The sequence below is a fragment of the Lytechinus pictus genome, chromosome 10, assembly GCF_037042905.1.
Source record: "Lytechinus pictus isolate F3 Inbred chromosome 10, Lp3.0, whole genome shotgun sequence".
In the NCBI taxonomy this organism is placed as follows: Eukaryota; Metazoa; Echinodermata; class Echinoidea; order Temnopleuroida; family Toxopneustidae; genus Lytechinus; species Lytechinus pictus.
This window is the reverse complement of record NC_087254.1, coordinates 28,160,313-28,180,398: the sequence shown is the minus strand read 5'-3', so window position 1 is coordinate 28,180,398 and position 20,086 is coordinate 28,160,313. Positions and strand designations below refer to the sequence as shown.

General features: G+C 37.2%; 1 protein-coding gene across 7 annotated transcripts in view; it reads left to right on the top strand.

The window, feature by feature from the left end:
- The window catches only part of LOC129269404 (uncharacterized), a 52,626-nt gene that overhangs the window by 20,121 nt on the left and 12,419 nt on the right, over window positions 1–20,086 (top strand). For all 7 annotated transcript variants that reach the window (XM_054906900.2, XM_064105719.1, XM_064105718.1 and 4 more), the window contains exons 7-15: window positions 3,133–3,209; window positions 4,022–4,204; window positions 11,847–11,990; window positions 12,311–12,520; window positions 13,955–14,206; window positions 15,133–16,014; window positions 16,394–16,822; window positions 17,912–18,340; window positions 19,924–20,043. In XM_054906900.2, the coding sequence (XP_054762875.2) occupies window positions 3,133–3,209; window positions 4,022–4,204; window positions 11,847–11,990; window positions 12,311–12,520; window positions 13,955–14,206; window positions 15,133–16,014; window positions 16,394–16,822; window positions 17,912–18,340; window positions 19,924–20,043 (2,726 nt within the window). The remainder of the gene's footprint in view (window positions 1–3,132; window positions 3,210–4,021; window positions 4,205–11,846; window positions 11,991–12,310; window positions 12,521–13,954; window positions 14,207–15,132; window positions 16,015–16,393; window positions 16,823–17,911; window positions 18,341–19,923; window positions 20,044–20,086) is intronic.

Sequence of the window (20,086 nt, the reverse complement as noted above, 5' to 3'; positions counted from 1 at the left end):
CTGTACTGAATCAGTGTTATTATTATATACCTTGCCCCTTGGCTCATTGCCAAAGCAATGTTCCTTGTAGATTATCTTTTTATATTTCATTGTGATGTACATGATCTGTCTGACGGTCTTAGACCAGTCCTGTACATGTAGAGTAACTGTGAACTAGATGAGTACAGAACTGTACCATACTATACTTCTACATTTACAGTAGAAGGAAACACATTGCAAACTGCAATCTGACTATAAATATCTTTTTGGTACTATTACACACAGCACAGGAGCTGTATACTCTGCATTGTAAGCACAGGTCATACACACTACACACAAATACATGTCACACAACCATTGATTGAGTCGCTCAACCTGTGTGTGTATTTGTGTGTGTGAAAGTACTTTAATAGGGTTGGACTTGTACAACCACCCAATGTCCATTAGCTTTGTACTAACAGCAACAAATTATAAACAAAGGATTATTGAAATAATGTACTTGACCTGGACTGTACATTTATGCCTCTGGAAGTCCCGAGTCTACCGTATTTCTTAGGAATGCAACATGCACATTTTGTATGCATGGAGCGTTAGCAAATAATGCTTAGGAGTCAGACAGTCATGTACATGAAACTGATGTAGGCCCCATGAAATATTCACGTATATTGTCACGCTCAAAATTTGTCTAGCTGACGTAGGGCCTACACAGTATACAAATCTTTGAAGTTATTAGTACTGCGGTAATATTGAGCAGTTCTATTTTGCCAGTATGGCTTTCCCAGAGATGCCAAGTTTAAAGACCAGGGGCGGTGTTCTGAGGTCATTTTATCTCTCAGATAAAATTTAAAATTTTATCTTGCGTATCTATGATGATACACAACAGAGCAGTGGCTGCGTAGACATACCCATTGCGAATCTGGCCATTGCAACGCGGGTGATGTGCTTGCGCCCAAGTAACTTTTAAGAAAAATTAAAATAAACTTAAAAGAGGGTAGGGGCTATTTTATCTCTGCGATGTTGATTTCGTCAATATTTCTAGGTGAATTAACTCCAAATGTTGGCATGAAAATTAAGAAAAATTATATATTCATTGAGAACAACACCTTAAAGTTATTCCTGTACAATAAGGAAGCATTTCATAAGACTTTACTTGACTAATATTGTCTTTGAAAAGATGCTTGAAAAGATGCGATATAGACTTCGAAAAAAGATGAGAGTATTGCCATTTTTGTTAAAAAGAAATCTCTGTAGAGACGCCGAAGCGTATAGTGCAAGCGTATTGAAGTCAATAAATTGACGCAATCTCACTCCTTCGCCACACCTAGCGGAATGGATTTCCATTGGTTGAGTGATATGAGAGAGCTATAAAAGCGCTTTTCTAATTGGATATTGATTAAAAAATAGGTGTGTCTTACAGAGATAAAATGAAGATAAAATTGTTCTCAGAATACCAATTCGGAGAGATTTTAAGGGTGTTTTATCTCACTGATTTTAACGGAGATAAAATATTTTATTTTATCAGAGATAAAATGGATCTCAGAAAACCACCCCTGAGCTCTATTTTCCATGACTTGGTTTGAGATCACAGGCGTGAGATCACAGGTATTCTGTATATATAATCTATAGAATGTATGGGGTATGCTGTGATCCAGGCGTGCTAGCAAAGACTACCAAAGGCAGGAGTCCCACACTTAACGGTGTGAGACTTGGTATGTCTGCTTCCTTTCTTTGCTGACTATTGTTGTCTGTGCATAATCTAGTAGAGACATCAATAGTGTTGTTTTTGATCACCTTGACCTTCAACCTCTAAACAGGCAATTGGTTTCTTACATGTACAGTTGTATTCTGGGATTGTTTCGGGGGGGGGGGGGGGGCACTTACATTAACGAGTTGATACCATCCATGACCCCCAAAACACGTAAAAAGGATGTCTTTTTCAAGATAGGGCATGTTAAGTAGGTAACGTAATAAGGGTGTCAAAAACACTACACTAATGAAAAAAGGGTATCTATTTCGCTAGGAAAGCTACATGTATGTGTTTAGGGTCAAATTTGCGATGGTATAAAAATGGCAAATATTTTTTAAAGGATGTACTACGTGTTTAGAGTCCCGATTTGTGCGAGGTGTGGGAGGTTGGGCCGTATACCCAATGAAGTAGGTGAAGGTAAAACTGACGTCCGTGACATAACTAAAATATTGCTGTACTTGTTTTGGGGTTCAATTCAGGGAATACTTGTGAAGGGTTGGGTTCACACGCCAATACTTGTTAAGGGGTGCAATTTCAGAATATGGAAAATACTTGTTTAGGGTGCTTTTCCAGACCCCTTGGTCGTGCATGGTATCCACCCATCAATGGAAGTGGCCCCCCCCCCCCGGATTGTTTTGGCAATGCATGGCCAAGATCCGATTGAGGGTGCATTCAATGTCGATTTTCAATTTCAAACAGCAACATCAATCATGATGGAAAGCCAATTTACAAAACGCAAATATAAAAAAACAAATGGTGTGTTTTATGTCCCCCATTCCTGTTTGTAAGATGAAACTTTCAGCTCCTGAAAATTTGAATGCCAAAAAACTTGCGTTTGGAAATGCGATCAGCTCAGATTTTATGACCTTCAGTATCGCAAATGCTATGAAATGCAACACTGAACATGATTGAGTTGTGAAAGGTCTTTAGGATTGCTCTCACAGTGAAAGCCTACACAAGCCCGTACCTGTGATGGATCAAATTGCGCAGCAAGCTGTGCTAATGAGAGCAGGAAATTTAAAGACGAACTCGGTCTAATCGGCTTTATATTTTCTTAACTGAACAGTATACTGCTGATCAGTTTGTGTTCTGCGTTTTGTAATTGCTTATAGGTCCCCGCTCTACATGTACATGTGCAGAACAAAGAGCCATTCATATTACTGTTTAAATTAAAAAAATCATCATTTTGAACACACCCTGAGATAGTAATAAGTATTTTGGGATCCCATAATTTTTTTTTACTGTATTTATGAAGTTGTCTGGTCTGCAAATTTCTTTGACTAAATAGTAGGCGATTATGCGACTTATGAAAGGTAAACTTACAAGGTATTTGACACAGCGACATTTAACTACATTGTACATGTGCATGTTATTAAACACAATTATGCTATGTATTTTCTCTACAGGTATCGAATGTCCAACTGAGTCTGAAGAAGTTGCCGACCTCGAAGCAAGTAAAAAACCTGTCATTTTCTCACACAGTGTAAGGCAGCTTTTTTTTTATATAAACAATATGCATATTAATATTAAGCCCTGTTGAGATGTTAGAAATTTTTATTTGCTTTTTAGTTTGTAGAAAATTAAATTGTTATTCAACCAGAGGAGTATTAATAGTTGTAATATGAAATGAAATCAGCATGGCAATTATGTTGAGAAAAAGGTGAAAATGGGAACTTTTGCACTGCCTATTCCATGATTCTGTTAAAAAATGGTCATGTACATGTAGGTGGTCACACCTTTACCATGATACATGTATTTGTTTGCATGTTTTGTGCCAAGTCAAATTGAGTGAACTACATGTAGCTGCAATCCGTCTTCTACAATTTTTTTGTAGGTTAAACCATGTTACACTATCTTTATATTTTCCTCAAAATTAAAAATGTCACTAAAAGCATGTCTTTCAAACTAACTGGATTTCATATTAACTGGTAGGTACATATGATCTGAAAAATACTCCTGGAAAGATGATGGTCTTCCAGCTTTTCCAAATCATGTCCATGGAGAAATCTAAAGAAATTCAAAATACATAATCCATCAAAAATTGCTAGACATATCATGTTTTGTGTTTACACATGAATGGATTGATGTAAACGAAAATACTATCTGATTGCGTGGTTCGCAATCAAGCAGAACCTGTGATTATCATATTGGGTAAAGGACAAAAAAAGTACTGGCACTAAAGGATTCCTATTACCGCCTCTTTTATTTATTGTCCATCTGTATTATGTAATGTGTGAAGAATTGACTATGGATGATTTTTTTTTATACACATGTAAATAAATTTACCCATTATAGGAGTGGAAAGATTTTGCTCAGTCTATCAAGGAAAAGTATGAGAGATTGGTCCAGACCTTTAATCAAAAGACGAACGTCATGTACGAAGCTCAGGCCCACTGGCAGCAGGAGTCCAACTCCTGGAAGGACAGGTATGATAAGCTTGAACGGAAATACGAAGATCTTCTCATCCAAGTCAAGGAGGTGAGATTCAGTTATCATTTTGTCTAATTATAGATTGTGCTTGGTGCATGTTAAAAGTCAATGGTCTCTTTAAAATATTTGTTTTACAAGGCCCAAGTGAATAATTTCATTTCTTTTGAGTGCTGAATGGTATTTTGGGAGATCATTTGGCGGGAGGCCCCCCTTGAGATCTCGGCCGTCAATTGCGCAATCGCGCCGAAAATTGGCGCAGGTTGTCTGGGATATAATCTACAAAATTCTATATCAATATATTTCATGCAAATTACGATTGATTGATTATGCTAATTTCTGCGTTTACAATTAGTATGCAAAATCATGCTTTTTCCTGTTACTTCCTAAATGAAGTTCCATATATTCTAATTTTTGGTGTAGAAACTCTTTGTGGTGTTCTTTTTTCCCCCAAAATTGCCATCAGATCAGATCAATTTCTTACGTATTGTTTTTGCAATTTCTTATGTATCTTTTTTTTATCTATTGTTTTTTTTTCAGTGTTTTTTTTAATGAAGTTTGTTGGCTCTTTTGAGATCATAAACGGCATAAAAAAATCCATTTATACAAACAAAACTAGAAATAATCATACTTTAAAGATTTTGGTTGAAAACACAATTTGCATTGACTTTGTACACGAAATCACGCTTTTGTCTCGCCTGCATAGCAGAGCGAGACTATAGGCGCCGCTTTTCCGACGGCGGCGGCGTCGTCAACATTGAAATCTTAACCAAGGTTAAGTTTTTGAAATGTCATAACTTAGAAAGTATATGGACCTAGTTCATGAAACTTGGACATAAGGGTAATCAAGTATTACTGAACATTCTGCTTGAGTTTCAGGTCACATGACCAAGGTCAAAGGTCATGTAGGGTCAATGAACTTAGACCATGTTGGGGGAATCAATATCGAAATCTTAACCAAGGTTAAGTTTTTGAAATGTCGTCATAACTTCGAAAGTGTATGGACCTAGTTCATGAAATTAAGACATAAGGGTGATAGTGTATCATTGAAGATCCTGCCTAAGTTTCAGGTCACATGACCGAGGTCAAAGGTCACTTAGGGTCAACGAACTTTGACCATGTTGGGGGTAGTTGTGGAATCATCATCATAACTTCGAAATTTTATGGATCTAGTTGATGAAACTTAAACATAAGAGCAATTAGGTATCTCTGAACATCCTGTGCGATTTTCAGGTCACATGACCAAGGTCAAAGGTCATTTATGGTCAACGAACTTTGATAATGTTGGGGGTAATTGTGAAATTATCATAACTTAAAAAGTTTATAGATCTAGTTCATAGAAACTTGGGACATAAGAGTGACCATGTATCCCTGAATATTTTGTGTGTGTTTCAGGTCACATGACCAAAATCAAAGGTCATTTAGGGTCAACGAACTTTGATAAAGTTGGGGGTATTTGTGGAATTATCATAACTTAAAAAGTTTATAGATCTAGTTCATAGAAACTTGGAACATAAGAGTGACCATGTATCCCTGAATATTTTGTGTGTTTTAGGTCACATGACCAAAATCAAAGGTCATTTAGGGTCAATGAACTTTGATAAAGTTGGGGGTAATTGTGGAATTGTCATCATAACTTAAAAGTTTATTAATCTAGTTCATGGAAACTTGGGACATAAGAATAACCATGTATTCCTGATTATCTTGTTGTTGTTTTAGGTCACATGACCAAAATCAAAGGTTATTTACGGTCAATGAACTTTGGCCATGTTTGGGGTACCGTAAGTAACGGTGTATTAACCGCACCCGTGTATTAACCGCACCCCCAACTTTGGACTAAAAAAAAAAAAAAAAAAAAAAATCCTTCTCACATTTACTTGCATATATGAGGTACGAAGAAACAAAAACTAAGTTAAAGATTCCAAAGTATTCAAAGAGATTACCGGTATGCGGAAATCTGCTGTTCTTGATCAATTCATCTACAAAATAAAGAAATTGGCATTTTTTCCAGTTGTTTTACGGCTTCGTGCCGTCTCTCTCATACGTGGTGCACGATGTACATGGTATCTTATGAAAAGCAAACAGGAAAGAAAAAAATAAGCTGGCGCGAAACGGGACTTTGAGGGGTTAAAATGAATAGCGCCAGCTTAAGTCGCACTAAAACCACAATACAACGCAAGCTAGCTCTCGGCTCTTGCTCAGCTGTGACAAATTATTACCGAGAATGCTTTGCGTCTCTTTGAACTTAGCCAGGGAACTTCGCTGCTTTGAATCGAGAATAAAGTCGAAATTAGTGTCATGAAGGAGGGTGCATCTGTTATGGACACTATTTGATTCGCTTCCCATTACCCGCGGCTCATACCCCTCTAAACGACATTGCCCTGGGCGGCTACGCCCGGCCACTCGATGTGTTGTGAACTGGCAGACTTCTTACATGTTCGGGAGGGTTTACGCGGGTGGGCTCAGACCCGTCACCGTGGATAAACCGCACCCCCGACTTTTGCTTATATCCCGCCGAGAAAAAGGTGCGGTTAATACACCGTTACTTACGGTATTTGTTGAATTAGCATCATAACTTAAAAAGTTTATGGATCTACACATGTAGCTCATAAAACATAGACATAAGGGTAATCAAGTTGTTTTGCACATGTCTGAGGTCACATGATCATGGTGAAAGGTCATGTTGGGTAAATGGACATAGTATTTTATTATCATATAAGTGTTTTCTTTTATGAATAATTATTTAATAATCTTTTTCAAAGTCAGCACTGCTGGTATATCAAATCACGTAACGCAGGCGAGATTGCCAGAGGCGTTCCACTTGTTTAGCAACTTTTGATCTGACATGCAATTTAATAGAAAATGTTGCGTAATGTCGGAACCATGTACCCGAGCGTCGAAAACTCTGTCTAAAAAATGCGCGAGACTTGAAAGTAAAAAGTCAGCGAGTGGCGCGGTCAAAAAATTTCGCACGGTAAAGATATTGTGCGACTCGTTGAGGGGGGCCTCCGAGGCCCCCCCCCCCCCTCCTGGCCTAGATAGGGTTGGATTCCTTTTATCTCAATATTGCTTGATAATTAAACACGAAGTGAGTGCTTTGAATAAATCTAGGCTTATGACTAGGCCTACTTGTGATATTTCACAATTCTGTTTGTCTTTCCTTTTCCTTTAAAATTTGTCAATTTGCTAAATGAATTTTATAATACGGTTTTATACCTTTTTTTATCTACATGTACTGTATTGATATCTGATGTATTGTTTAGTGTACACACTGTTAGGAATCATTTGCCAATAATATACAGAACTTTGTGGACAGTTTTAAATGCTGATTTATGTCTTTAAATTAATATAGGTTAGTGAAGCGTTAAGGATTTGAATTTAGGTTTCATAATTTTTTGTAGTTTGATGGTACTGAAAGACCTTTCAAGGCAGCATTCAGGAAAACAATAAATATAAATCAAGGACAGCGCCATCTATCATACAGTCAGTATAACAATGGCTGACATTGTGAAGCTGTGATGATCCAATTTTCAAACTTAGGTTCGTCCAGTCATTCTCTTTCTTTTGAGGTATGCTCGATGTATTCTTCAATCATTACAGCAGGTATATTATCCCAGAGTTTTGGCAGCGAATCGATTTTATCTCTGTAAAAAAATACTTATGATTTGCACCGACAGCAGTGAAATACTGTCTTTGTACACCCACTACAATAGATTACGTGTGGTTACCATTGGGGAGGCAGCTGCATGTACATGTATTTAATATTGGGTCTCTCAGATCCTTATAAATCCCTTATCCGGATTGGTGCTGGTTCCAATTTGTCCGGATAAGAGAGATCGGACTGTAAACAGAGTGCTTATGGGTCATTCTCAAAAAAATGTTACAATTCACAAAAAACGTGTCTCGACTATCTTATGGCCACTAGCTTCACAACCCTGAACATTTTCTACAAAAATATTATCAAGAAAATGACAACAATAGACTAGCTCCACAAAGCATATGCGACCAGTGACTAGTAAAGCTCTAATTTTATTACAAAAGCCTTTTATTTTTGCTTTTTGTTAGAATCGACGCTGTCTCGGGTCACTTTTAGATTTTACTATCATTCTCTTTCCTAAGTAGTCTGTATTTCTTACCTACATTTATGTCTGGTGAGGGCAGCTTGGTGTAAACGTCCGACATACTGCGCTTATCCTAGTATTTGATGATCCCTTTGTGATTAATTTCACTTTTAACTTTGTCCCAAATTCATTTTAACCTCCGTAACGAATACTGCCACAAGTTTTTTCTCCCATTCATACTGAATGATATTATGTGATAATGTGTCTACAAGTAGAGTGATATTCATTAATAAATAATTGATAGGGAATTATCCTATGTGTTTCCTGTATTACACGGAAATAAAGGACTATTCTTAAAAAATAAAAAGTATGACTAAACAGCTTTAACATCCGTAACGCACCATAAGAAAATATGCACTTTGGCAGTTCTGTTAAGGATTCAGTATTATATAGAATAAGAGACACATTTCATAATAAATACAATTTTCAAAGGTATGGCTACTAAATAAGGACCACGTTTTACCATAAAGCATAAAGACATTAACTTCCGTAACGCATTAACTTCCGTAACATTTTTTCATGAATATGCTACAAATTCGTGCTATACTGAATCACTCTGGATCATACAGATATAAATCATATAAGGTACCGTCCACCTATTTACCCATAAAAATGATAGCTATTCATCCTTGTCAAATTATTATTACACACCTTATTTTCAACATCACTTTGAAAAGAGGGAAAATTGCCAGCAAAAAACAATTTCCCGAGAATTATATATGATATTTAATGCTTTTAGAATTTTAAATAATTCATACTACAAATTTTGAATATTGGCATCTTCTTTAGAACTTAAGATTTCTAATTTCCTTTGCTATATAAAGTGCATTAACCTCCGTAACAATTACTGTTACGGAAGTTAAAACACTTCTTTGCTGTACTTTGCTAAGATTGATAGCACGATTCTAGTTCCAGAACAGGTGGCATGGCTTTGTCTAATGCTGTAGTCGGCAGAAATGGTGTAGAGAAAGGGAAAAATGAGAAACAAATAAGCTTTCATGGACGAGGAAAGAGACAGAAAAACTGTTTGCAATGACTCATGAGGAGGGTTAATGTATCACCGATCAAAAATGTGAGCGCAAAGCGCGAGCTAAAACTTGTGTAGTCTAATCTGAAAACTTGAAATTCTAGCATTTTTTTGTAAAAATGATCAGGATGTTATCTGAATAAACTATTAATGCGAGTACAAAGTGTTAGCTGATTTTTTTTTTCGTATTCTGACTGAAAGCTTGACATTCTAAACACTCTTTGTACCAATCACAAGGATGGGTATCTTAATTGATGCGACTGTAAATTTTTCATATTTTGATATGAAAACAATCATTTTTGGACGTTGTAATTTGAGAACAAGATATATAACCAATAAACAATTATTGCAAAGGTAAAACGCGCGCTTTTTGAGGTTTAGTCCCCAAAATGGGACATTCTACTAATTACTTTTTGTAATCATAAAAAGGATGGGTGTCTTGCTAAGGAAATGATGCGCAGTGAGTGCGAAGCGCGAGCTGAAAATATGTGTCATTCCAATATGAAATAAAGAGGATATAAATTGAATAAAAAATAATTTCATGCAATACAATACAAAAAAACAAGTGGGGATTACATGTATGTACACCATCAATCAACTCTTTTAATATTCATGAAGATATGCATAGACTATATTGTTTCACTAAAATAATGCAAATATTTAAAATGGCATAACTTCGTTATTTCTTGTTCAATTTTGATCATATATGCAGTATTTTGTTTATCTGCTTATTATCTGTTCGAGATCATATTTTTCAGCCTGGATGACCCCTTTAATGTGCATGAAAAGCGCTTGAATAATCGATATAGGCCTACTGACATGAAAACATGGAAAGGGGTATTTCAAACACTCACGCTTTGTTGGAATTTATAAATGAAATACGTATTTCGATAATCAAACATTTTAGCTATTCATCATTTTTTTTAAAATCACAAATAGGATGCGTAATTGCGTATCTCGATAAAACAAACTAATGAAAAAAAATCGCGATTAGATCATATAGATTCCATTAATAATTTATGTATTTGTGAATTTTTAGCCTCTTGTTTCATTCACCTTACTTTTTTATTATTCATTTCCCCATGTCCTTTTTTAAATGTTTTTTCCCCTATTTTTCTATCTTTTTTTACCATTGGCAAGCGGCGGGAGTCCTCGTAACCAAGAGAACTCGTCCTGGTTACGGGACTGCGATTGTTACATTTTGTTTATTGCCAGAAACTTTAAAGATGAACTGTAATTCTGTGGCCCGGTTATTCGGTTTTCTCATTCCAACTTTGAACAAGAACGACAATAAAATTACAGTTTCCGTTTCCTGTTTATGTTTTTCACATTTTTTTTTTTGGGGGGGGGGTGGCAAATTAAACTATGCGTTCCACATTTATCTTTATTTATTAAAAAAAGGTTATACGAATACCTAAATATGGAATTTCCTAAGCTAACAAATAAATACTGCAATTTGTAACTTAATTTAACTTCCGTAACGAAGATTGACAAGGGTAAATGCCACTCGAGGATTTGATGGTAAAGTATCTTGGGATTCCCAGAATTGGTCATGCATTGCTTAGGATCTTGCTTAGGATTACTTAGGACCAGAAACTTGTAAGATGAACTACAATTCTGTGGCCCGGTTATTCGGTTTTCTCATTCCAACTGTGAACAAGAACGACAACAAAAATGACAGTTGTCCGTTTCCTGTTGTGTTTTTATTTTATTTTATTTTATTTTTTTTTATTTTTTTTTTGGGGGGGGAAATTAAGCAATGCGTTCCACATTCATCTTCAATAAACTAAAAGAAAAATGTAATACCAATACCTTAATATTGATTTTCCTAAGCTAACAGAATAAGTAGTGCAATGTGTAACTTGATTTTAACTTCCGTAACGAAGGTTGACAAGGTTAAATGCCATCGAGAGGATTTAATGGTAAACTATATTTTGATTCCCAGCATTGGTCATGCGTTGCTTAGGATCTCAGGTTATGGATGAAAGTTATTTTAAGGTTGCCTCATTCAAATTATGAACATTAAACTAAACGAAAGATGAGCAATGATTTTTATGGTACTTTTTGTTAAATGTTATTTGGTAAAATCCTGCTTCTGAAAAAGAATATTGAATATTTTTGCTATCTTGCAAACATTTTTGCTTCAGTAAATAAAACTGTTGATACCACACTGAAACTAAATGGTGTGCATTTCTATTTCAATCATTTCAAAAGTGATTTAATTGAGTAACATAAGTGAACAATGCTAACGATTTAACCTCCGTAACGTTGACATACAGTGCTTGAGTTAATCCGGTCAGTACTTCAAATTGACGCAACAGCGACATGCCCCTTTTCTGTTGCCACTTTCTCATACATGGTACTTTCACAATATGTATTTTTCAACCCATTTTCTAGACTTCATTTTTACGATTTTTCCTCCCATCAATTGTAGCATTTTTCTGAGAATGACCCTTATGTACTACATACTACCTCTAGTGTTGGTGATTATACATATCTTGACTGTTCCTTTGTATTTTTGTACATTGTGGTCATCTTGATACAGAGGTCAGTGGTTGAGAAACAGGATGTTGAGGTACAGACCACCTTTACACATAAAACAAAGCTTTCAAGGAGGAAGAAAGAGGGATCCCAACAGGGAACTCCTAAGTCGTCGCAGGAGAAACCTGTAGAAGAAGGAGAAGCAATGGTAAGAATGTCATCAATTGTGAACAACAATTATTTTGGTTTGATAAGTGACTGTATATATGTAAATGGATATGTCTACTGTGATAAATTAAGTGAAGTTAATACTAATTAGGTATAATAATGCATGCATATGGAACTGATGGTCGGATCAAAATTTGAGGTCGCAAGGTCATGCTTTGCAGGCTATTGACAATTTTGTGTGGCCATTGGTTATAGAGATGTATATGTAACTTAACAAACAGAGATGGGAACATGCATTGTTACACACAATGTAACACACTGTGTTTGCTTTTGTTAGTATCTTGTTTCTTTTTGTTGTAGGAAACTGAACAGGGTACTACAAGCTCTTCCGAAGTCCCTGCTCTGTCGGGGACACCACCACCTACCTCAGACTTTGAACCTTCTGCTGCATCATCATCTTCAAAGTCTAACAGCTCCCCGGACATCCCAGGTAGCAGTAAATCTACCCACCTTGAATCCAAGAGAGAGGTCTTCAGGGCCACCCTCAATAAGGTCATGCAGAATAAGAAGGTAGGATGATACCCTGGCGTTTGTTTACATAAACTCTGCACTCAAGTGCATCATCATCATTCCAGAGTTTTTAAATCCTTGTGAACAGGGGCGGCCAGATTCACCTCACACTCGTAGCAATTGCCTTTACCCCCTCCTTCTACTTTGCCTGATTCAGTGCTTCCTCCTCTGTCCTCAACCCAACCCTCCCACTCTGCTCATCCACTTGCCTCTTCCTAATACCATAATTGATATAAAGATGCCCATATAATCTTTGATAGTTGAGCCATGTATAGTTCATATTAGCTATTGGCTTTATTAACCAGGTGTCCCTTTCCTCCCCACTCTAGCTTTCTGAAGCAGTGATGAGTAAGGAGACATACAACCTGGGATTTTATTGTTAATTGCTTTGTCAAGAGTGATACATGTATATAACGCTATTTCCAGCCATACGGGGAAATGCGGAAAAATGGTAGTCATGGGGAATTTCATTAAAGCATCTTATAGTACAACTTTAGGCCTTTCTGATATATCATGTGTTAACATCAACTAGAGGAGGCCTTTCATCAACAAAACATGCAAAAACATACAAGCATACAAACAACAAACATGTATATACTTTATTGAAGAAAAATGAGAATCTACATTCCCCCAAGGACCCGTTTTTCCAGACAGGCGAATATACACACCGAAATTTTGCACTGCTGTTAATCTCCCCGAAATAAGACAAATGGACCAGTCCTCAGTCTACATGTACTACCCCCTCTGTAGTCCACATTGAAACAGTCTGAAGCGTGCGGGACAATGGCAAGGCAATGAAAAACACTGTCAAACTCTTAAGGGGAACTGAAAAATTCCCCTTTAGAACAAATTCCCCTTAAGGTACCTCTTTTTCAGACGTATATTCGCCCTATGGCCCAAATGAGAGAGAGAGATATATATATATATATATAATGATAATAATAACAGGCATTTATATAGCGCCATCCATCTCGAAATATTATATTCCGAGGCGTGCTGTTATTATTATTACCCCGGCTTTAGCTCGAGCTGCCTTACAGCACTCATGCATTCAAGGAATTAATCCTGCTGGGTACCCATTCACCTCACTTGGGTTGAGTGCAGCACAATGTGGATACATTTCTTGCTGAAAGAAATTACGCCATGGCTGGGATTCGAACCTACGGCCCTCTTTGTCAAAGTCAGAAGACTAATCCACTGGGCCACAACGCTCCACATGTATATACACATGTTGGCTGCTCGCATTTTCAATGGTTTCAGTATCATTATTATGAGCACATTTGGTAATCAATAGGCCATGGTTTCGGAACAGACCCCAAAATTGTGGATTAGGAAAGAAGAAATTAAATCGTGTATGTGGCGAAGGTGATGGACATGACAATCGTTAACCTATTACCAATCTCTTTCATCCTTGACAAATATCTTTTTTCACAGAATTTGTCTGGAGCAAGTGAAGCTGGTACTTCATCAGACGCTCCCTCAGGAAAAGCTTCTCAGGACACAGCGTCACTGTCAAAAGCAGATGCTCATGTAGAGTCCACAGAAAAACCTGGTGGTATTACTGATGGTGCTGCAGCCTTAGAGACAGACCAATCGAGTGAAGAATCCCCTATGGACACCTCACAAGCTGGTAGTAACACAACTGATCCTTCTCCTACTGCTGATGCTGCATCTACTCAATCAATGGTGGGTAGTCATGTAGTTGATGACTGAATGGATTAAATATTTGCCTGTGGTATTGTTCTCTTCAAGGCTCTTTCATGAAGTGGTTAATAAGAACTATGTTCATTTAAGCCTATTAAATGTTTAGGTAGAGTTTCGACTATGTGAATTTTATTGCAGTAAAATCTAATATTCCAATCTTAAAATGATGTAGTTTTGACATTTTTTTTTTGCTGTTGATTTGTGAAAATTCAAATTTTACGTTTAAGTATATTTAGCACTCTCGGTAATGTTTTGTTATTTTTTCTTTTAAAAGACAGATGAAGGGCAATCTTACAAATTTAGTGATCACATATCAGAAAGAAGTGTTTTTTTCACTATTATGAGATTTTCGAATGTGTTTAATTATTCTTAGCAGGAACATCTGATTCTTATTTTTAATATCTCTACTTACATTCTTACCATTTTGATGTTTGGCTAGAGCACTTAAGCATGTAGCTTCTCTCACCCTTTTCGCTGTTGATATTCTAGCTCAAATAGTTCAGGGTTTGGATGGGGTTGGTTTGCTTGGTAGGCTTTTGATAGTTTTTCAATTACAAGAGCACAGAGAGAAGTCTCTAAATATGGTGATCTCTGTAGCGCATGTGTGTTTGTGCTCCATGTGAGTTATGACTGTTTGTGAGCTTGCTTTAAATTTTACGAAAATTCAATTTTTAATGTAATTCAGGTGCTCACGTAGAGCCTGCATGAAACTAAGCTGTCAGAAGCATTTTCTTTTTGTACTGTAAACTTTGAGAATTTAGTTGACATTACCAATCAACCTGGTTTTTTTATTTTTTTTTAGATGAAATAAAGCTATAGAATGGAAGAAGTGCTTGTCTTTGTTTAGAGGAAATGTTTGCATGTTTTCTGTTGTATGATATGTTTGTCCTTTATGCATCTCTTCACAGCAAACAAAGGGACCAAATGTTGCAATCAATGCCTCAGGAACTGCCACTGCTGCATCTCACCCACAAGAGACTATTTCATCTGCACCAACACCTTCTAACATAGAAACCTCTAAAGGGTCTTCAGATTCTGAAGCAGTTTCTTCACAAGACATTCCATCACCATCCAAATCCCTTTCCAGCACTTCTGGTACCGGTCCTGCTGAATCACCTTCTAAGGCACCATCAGAATCACCTGAGAAGGCCATTGTTCCTTCAGGCACAGACTCTTCTAAGCTTCCTGGATCACCCAAGCACTCCACTGACACTGCTTCCACAAAGGTGCCTGAAGCATCTAACGACACTTCAAAGAAATCTAATAGCACTGAGAAAAAGAAAGACCCTTCGGCTGGCAAGCCAACCAAATCTGCTCCGGCGCAAGATGAGCCAGAAGTAATAGACCTTACTGATGACCCTGAACTACCTGCTGAGAAGTCATCAAAACCATGTGGACCTAGTCCGCACAAGCAAGATTCACTGCCTATTAGCAAATTCACATCACTTACCACTAAATCGCCTCATACACTTGTCAACTCACCTTCAGTTTCCTCACCAAATGCATTAGAAAGAGCACCAAGTGTCTTTGTCGTCAGCAGCAGTATTACAACACCGACAACTTCAGGAACAGTATCAAGTGCAAGACAAGTTGCAAACATAGGGCAAAATCTTGTTTCACAAAATGCTATCCAGAGAACTAGCCAACGAGTAGCTGCTGTACAGCCTGTATCTATTGCTTCACGGACTGGTTCCATGTCAGGGTCTGTATCATCTCCGAAAAGAATTTCCCCAGGAGTTCCACAGAGCATCTCTCCGCATAAACAATCTTCATCTTCAGCTAACATTCAGGTGAGTGATTGGTGAAGAAAAAAAATTATTCTCTCTCAATCAGTTCAAATTTCACATTCAGCTGTTGGCTATGAGTAACTTTTCATTTTTTGTATGGTTTCACCTTGTGGAGTGAATACTTCTTAGTGTTTGCCAAATGCTCAGGAGACTTCGCACACATGTTGGTTATTTAGAGAAGATGTTTTGGACACTTTTTCAATGCGTCAGGTACCGCTTTGCTGTGGTAAAAATATTTTTCATGACAATAAATCTTGAAAAATCTATTTTCATTTACATTTATTTGTTCCTCACAAATGGCTGTTGTGATAGAGATGAAGTATCCGTCAACTTTAGTAATATCTCTTATGTGTTGTTTGTTTTCATTGTGCTACTACTATAGCTCAGGAACGTGAATCCTCCATTGGTGACAACCCAGGGTTCCAATCTACGCTCTCAGGTGGTGAGCCTCCAGCATGGTCCCAGGCAACAGGTCCCTCCTGCTAGCCGAGGACAACCTCAAACTTCTCAGGTATCCACACAGCAACGACAAATGTCGTCAAGCCAGCAGTCTGTTACAGCTACCATAGCAGGTCTACAACCGGTGATGACGACAATGCAAAACCAAGCCAGAATGCAGGGGCAGGTGGCAATGGCACAAAGGCTTCAGCAGGAACAGCAGCAGATATCTCTGAACATGCTGCAGCAGGGTCGACAAGGTGTCCATCAGCTTCCAGGAGCTGCTGCTTCAGCTGCAGCTCTTGCTACAAGACAACCAGGCCAGGCTTGGCTGCAGCAAGTTAGACCTGGTCAGGTCACTTCTACACAACAGGTATGAGTGTAAACAGTGTTATAAGGGTATATTTAAGGGTATTAACATCTTTAATCTATGTAGGAGTTCACAGGGGTTGTCTGACCTTTCAACCATTTTGATTTTCAAGGAAAACAAATTTGAATTGTGGTCATCTTGAGCTATTTATTATTTTTTTTCCTAGGCAAGATAATAACAGAACATGACAGATTTAATATGAACATTACAAGAGAAATATTATAATTGAGCAACAGCCAATGCCTGGGGATCACCTAAAAGAATTTACAAATTCTGTCAAGAGGTTCTCCTTATTGGCTGGTGCCTACATAGAATAATGTAAAATAGAAATATATGTAAACATGTCATTGTAATCAAAATTCTGGATAAATTAATCTTCATTGTAATATGAAGAGAAACAAATGAAAACTTGGTTAACGTATCATGACAAGAAATAATACAAATTATATCAAACCAGCATTTATCATTTTTCAATGAGTAAAATGGTGGGAGGTCAGTTGGTTGAATTTTAAGAGTTTGAAAGGAATTGAAATACATGACATTGATCATGTTCATGTGCGAGTATAACACCAAAAGAAACAAAAACACCCCCATCCCCCCAAAAAAAAGGGACACCAAGAGTAAGTATGTAACAAATAGTTAGACAAACAGGTAATGAAGATTCATAAGCAAAGTATAATCAATGAAAAGGCTTCTTAGATACGAATTGAGAGGGAACCGTAATTGAATTCATATAGGTGTGATCATAAATGGGAACGTATGGCAAAGCAATAGAATAGTAAAATAATTCAAGAAATAAAGATGCATTCAAAGCTATGAATTTTGGTATAATTTCCCCATTTTCTTTGATAACTATACTGCTTTTTTGCAGGAAATGCTGTCCCTATTCTATTTTGAGCAGAATCATATTTTCCCAGTTGCATACTTTTCTATCAATCAGTCAAATTATCTACATTAAATTGTGAAGTATTATGTCTAACATATCTTCAAAAAGTGCTTAATGAATCCAGCTGTTATTACTATAGTTTAATTGATACACAACTTTAGATGTGGTCATTACATGATGTGTATGTTCCTCATTTGTTCCTTCAGCAAAGTTTGCAAGTTTGTCAGCAAATCCAACTTCCGACTGGTCAGATACAGTTGCAGATGGTGAGACCTGTAGGTGCGGGTGCACCTCAAACCCTCCCCACATCAACCCTAGCGTCTGGCTCTCAGCTAGCTATCCAGCAGCAACAGCACTACCAGAATGTAGCCAGAAGTCAAGCCAGCAACCAGGAGCAGATCCAAGCCCAGGAGAGAACCCATGCTGCCAACCGTGCCCAAGCTGCGGCAAAGGCTGCCCGGGAGCAACGGGAACAGGAGCAGCATCAGCAAGCCAGAATTGCGGCTCAGAGGCTTCAGTCAAGTCAGCAGGATCAGCAGCAGGTACAAAGGGCTCAAATGAAGAAACTGCAGGAAGAGCAAAGTGCTGTGAAGACTCAGCAGCAGCAACATCAGAATAAGATGCGACTCATTTTGGTAAGTGTACTTCCTGACATAATCAGTTACTCTCTTAAGGTTCTTTGTCCCCCAAACTTCAACGTGCAAAAACCTATTGCTCAGGATTGTCACTATGTCCCTGATCTTTAAATGACAAAATCCAATGGGCAATTCCATAGGTTGGTGGACATGAGCTCAATGTGTTTTTGTACATATAGCCCATCTGAACCGTAACGTGAGTAACCACTTTATCTGCACCCCATGTAAAAACCATGTGTTCTTTATTTTTTTTATTATATACAAATTTGTCTCCCTAATATACTTCTTTGAAATGGATGTAATCAACTTTCATAAAAGCCTTGCACGAGGACACTTTTCACTTATGTCCACTTTTCATTTTATGCATGTCCAAATCATGTAACATGAGTAACCAACACATTTCAAAGATTTGCCAGGAGCATAATGAAATTTCCCAAGTTTTGTTTTTATACAAAGGATAGTCAGACTGCGTACTATGTTGTGATAAAGAGATGTTTAGTTCCTATCAATAATAATGAAGTTACAGCTCCAAGTATGAGTCAAGGTGTCTCCAAATGTAACGTGAGTAACCATGGAATAGCCCCAATGCTGTTGGGCCTATCATTTTGAATGCAGCTGTTGATATTCCTCCAAAGATTCTACACACATTCCCCCATTAAAATACATTACTTTTGTGAAATTGGTATGTTAGAATCACTCTAGACTATGATGAAAAATGTAAGAAAATATTTAAATTAGAAAACATAGCATTCTCCAAAGAGAGAATATACATGTAGGACAAGGCCCTGAAACTGGGTCAGGATCACTGCAGCAAGGATTAATACAATACAATACAGGTAACATTATTACATTATTACAATTACATTGATATTTCAATGTGCTTTACATGACATACTATATATCACGTAATACATCAAAAGATAATCATATTAATAAGTTTAGGGAAAAACATATACGTATATCTATGTTAGCATTTAAATTAGTACAAAATATGAATAGAACTAATAAGAAAACAAATGTATTTAGTCTAGTCTGCTTTTGGAGGCCTCAACGAAAGGAGCATTGCATATTTGGGTAGGAAGTCTATTCCAGAGAGTGAGAGCGATTGAGGAGAAGGCGCGATCAGCGTGTTTCGTGCAGGGCGGGGTCCAGATGAGAGGTCTAGGTGTGCATGTGCTGAAGAATATTACTGTGTCCAAATCACAAATCTTCAATTTGATCTTTAAAATTGACCAATGTCTACTTCTTCAATAGCTCCAGTCCTGCAAAAATCTTTGATTCCAGTTGCTAATTTGAATTGAAGATTCTGGTGACATGGAATACATATATGTCACTAACATACTTGATATATGTGTGGGAGAATCGTGGTATTATGAGAAGATAGTCATCAAATACTTTGCTGAGACTTGGCAAAAGGCTTGATTTTTTTTACTGTGTGACGCTATCTATTTAAGAAAATAGCTAAAATTTTCAATCACAAATGAGCCTGCCGTGTATACGATCATTCATGCATGATATTGAAATTATGAATTTGTGCACAGGCCCTCTTCAGGGTTTAATCTTGAATTTCTTTCGTATTTCAGTCTCAGATTCAGAGAAGTGAGGAATACCAGCAATCTCTCAGAACCAAATTGTCAGCAACTCATTCAGGAATGAATCGCCAGGTATATCGGAACTGTCAAAGACAACTACAAGATATGCAGGTAAATCAACTATGAGATAATGTTTTTTTTTCCTAAATTCTCT